This window comes from Aplysia californica, unplaced genomic scaffold (assembly GCF_000002075.1).
Source record: "Aplysia californica isolate F4 #8 unplaced genomic scaffold, AplCal3.0 scaffold01281, whole genome shotgun sequence".
Taxonomy (NCBI): Eukaryota; Metazoa; Mollusca; class Gastropoda; order Aplysiida; family Aplysiidae; genus Aplysia; species Aplysia californica.
Window position 1 is genome coordinate 47,851 of NW_004798551.1, and position 2,755 is coordinate 50,605.

General features: G+C 37.5%; 1 protein-coding gene across 1 annotated transcript in view; it reads right to left on the bottom strand.

The window, feature by feature from the left end:
- Positions 1 to 2,755, bottom strand: part of LOC101863074 — a gene marked incomplete in the record, with an annotated part of 33,633 nt that overhangs the window by 15,893 nt on the left and 14,985 nt on the right. Inside the window, 3 exon segments of the mRNA XM_035973481.1 lie at positions 438 to 502; positions 987 to 1,022; positions 2,450 to 2,555. Of these exon segments, the coding sequence (XP_035829374.1) occupies positions 438 to 502; positions 987 to 1,022; positions 2,450 to 2,555 (207 nt within the window).

Consider the following 2,755-nt stretch of genomic DNA (forward strand, 5'->3'; position numbering starts at 1 on the left):
ATGATGATGATGATGATGATGATGATGATGATGATGATGATGATGATGATGATATTTTTATTTAAATGTTCGAGACGAAGCCCCTAATGGGCGAAATGTTGAACGTATAATAAAATATTTTGGAAATCCTACCAAGTCTTGACCTTTTCTATCTTCTGTATACAATGATGATGATGATCATGATGATATGATAATGATAACAATATAAATGAAAATTTTGATATTGGGTGGGAAATCCCCAATCAAATTGACAAATGGCGTGGTCCCAAACAAAGGAAGAGAAACAAACTTAACAAACTGACCAATGGCATGGTCCAAAAGAAGAGAAGGCAAATTGACCAATGGCGTGGCCCCCCAAAAAAGGAAAAGAAACGGAACTCACCAATCAAATTGACCAATGGCGGGGCCCAAAAAAAAGGAAGCGAAACAGAACTCACCAATCAAATTGAGGTTCTCGTTGTAGCCAAAGGCATTGACTCCCTGTGAGACGTTGAACTCGTTTCTGAAAAGTCAAAGTCACACTTTGATAGATTGTTCCCTTAAACCCAAAATTATAGCAGTTAATGTGGTGTTCCTTGCAAATATCCACTCAGCGAATTGTAATCGAACAAGTTGAAAGGAAAAATAAATAGATACTTTCTGTTCGTGAAAACATGGCTGTGTGTTTATTGATCTATGTTTGTCTACGGTCTACTGTATCTATACAAATCTGACACCACCACAGTTCATACGCATGTTTCGGAGAATTTCAGTTTCATTTTGTACCAAAGAACTTGCTGTTGAACAGGAATTTACACTATACAAATGCTATCCATCTTTTTATCTACCAACTCTCATTTGAATTCAGTGAATTCAAAGCAATTAAGTTATATTTACATTAAGTTATATTAAGTTACATTAACAGAAAAATGGAGTTAAGAAAAGGTAGCACTAAGCTTGCCAAACAAAAGGAACAGACAGACACAGGATCAGCACAAAGCACTTACTTTCTTTGAATCCCTTTCTTCACTGTCTGTTTGCCTCTGTAAAGAAAAATTAAATGAATAAAAATAGGTGAGTAAAGTGCAGCTCCTAATTAATTAGGGCGCTCATCTTGTATTTAGCATCACTTCTACACGAAGTTTAAGACTGGAAATTCAGAGCAGTGTCGGTGCAGAGCTGGCGTTCAAACGAGGAACTATCTGCTGCAAGCCTGCCAAATGCTTGAGACGCTTAGAAGGAAAAACTGGCCCCTCCTAAAGCCCCATTTAGACGTACAGTTCGCTGATTGACAAACTGACAGTTTAACCGACGGACGCTCGATCTGGGTCATCGGTAAACTGACATTTAGTCGACGAGAGAAGTTCCGTTTTGACGTACAGTTTTTTATCCGTCCTTGGACTGTTGTAGCTATAGATCTAGGTCAAAAACGTCAACAATGGCTGAAGCAAGCTACCTGGATGATTTGGCAGCATTTTTTGTTCTCAAATCCAAAAAGAAATCTAGAAACAGGACCAGGGTGCCGGCCATCCTCTCGATATCCTTCAGTTTGTCGATCAGCGAACTGTACGTCTAAATGGGGCTTTAGGGAGAGAGAAACAAAACTGTATGTGGGCCTGGAGGACCTGCGGTGAACAGCAGTCTTCACACTAGAGAGACAGGATTGTCCATTTAAAGATGAACGAGAAGAAGAAGAAGATGAAGATCTTGTATTTCAAAGGTTCTAGGTGGGATCTTTTACTTGATCAAGATATCCTTCTTTAATTTAAAAGACAAAAAAACAAGAAAAAAACAACAAAAAACCAAGACTGTTTCGAGAAAATGTAACTTTACTTGGTTAAATTAGTGTTCTGAATTTCATACGGCTTTGGAGAGAGCTTTAGACAAATGTAATCTCTTAATTTGATCAAGATAACTTTCTTCTGTTTAAAAGTTTTACAGAAAACAAGACTGCTTGCGAAAAATGTAACCTTATTTGGTCAAATCAAAGTTTTGAATTTAATATGGTTTTAACAAATAAAGAAGAAAGCTTTATAAAAAATAATCACTGACTTGATCAAGATAATTTTCTATTTCAAAAGGTTTAAAAAATAACAAAAACCCCAAAAACATGACTGTTTTGGGAAAACTTATCCCTCAGTTGGTCATGTTCATGTTCTGAATCTAATATAGCTTTAATAAAGGATGAAGGAAGCTTTACAAAAATAATCTCTACATTGATCAAGACCATTTTCTTTTAATCTAAAGGGTTATTTTAAAAAACACCCCCCAAAAAAAAAAGATTGTTTGGGAAAACAAATCACTCTCTTTGTCTGGTTAACGTTCTGACTTTAATATGGTTTTAACAAAGGATGAAGAAAGCTTTACAAAAATAACCACTTGCTTGACAAAGATAATTTTCTTTAATTCAAAAGCTTTAAAAAAAACCCCACAAAAACCCCAAGACCGTTTGGGAAAACTTATGACTCACTTGGTCAAGTTAATGTTCTGGTGTTTCTCCATCCAGCCGATGACGACAGCGTTGCTTGTGGTGGTGGCGCACGAGATGAAACATTCCAGATACTGGGAGTAGATTACTGGGGACCAGATACATATAGAGTTGTTGTTGTAGTTGTGGTGGTGGTGGTGGTGGTGTTGTTGTTGTGGTGGTGGTGGTAGTGTTGTTGTTGTGGTGGTGGTGGTGTTGTTGTTGTGGTGGTGGTGGTAGTGTTGTTGTTGTGGTGGTGGTAGTGTTGTTGTTGTGGTGGTGGTGGTAGTGTTGTTGTTGTGGTGGTGG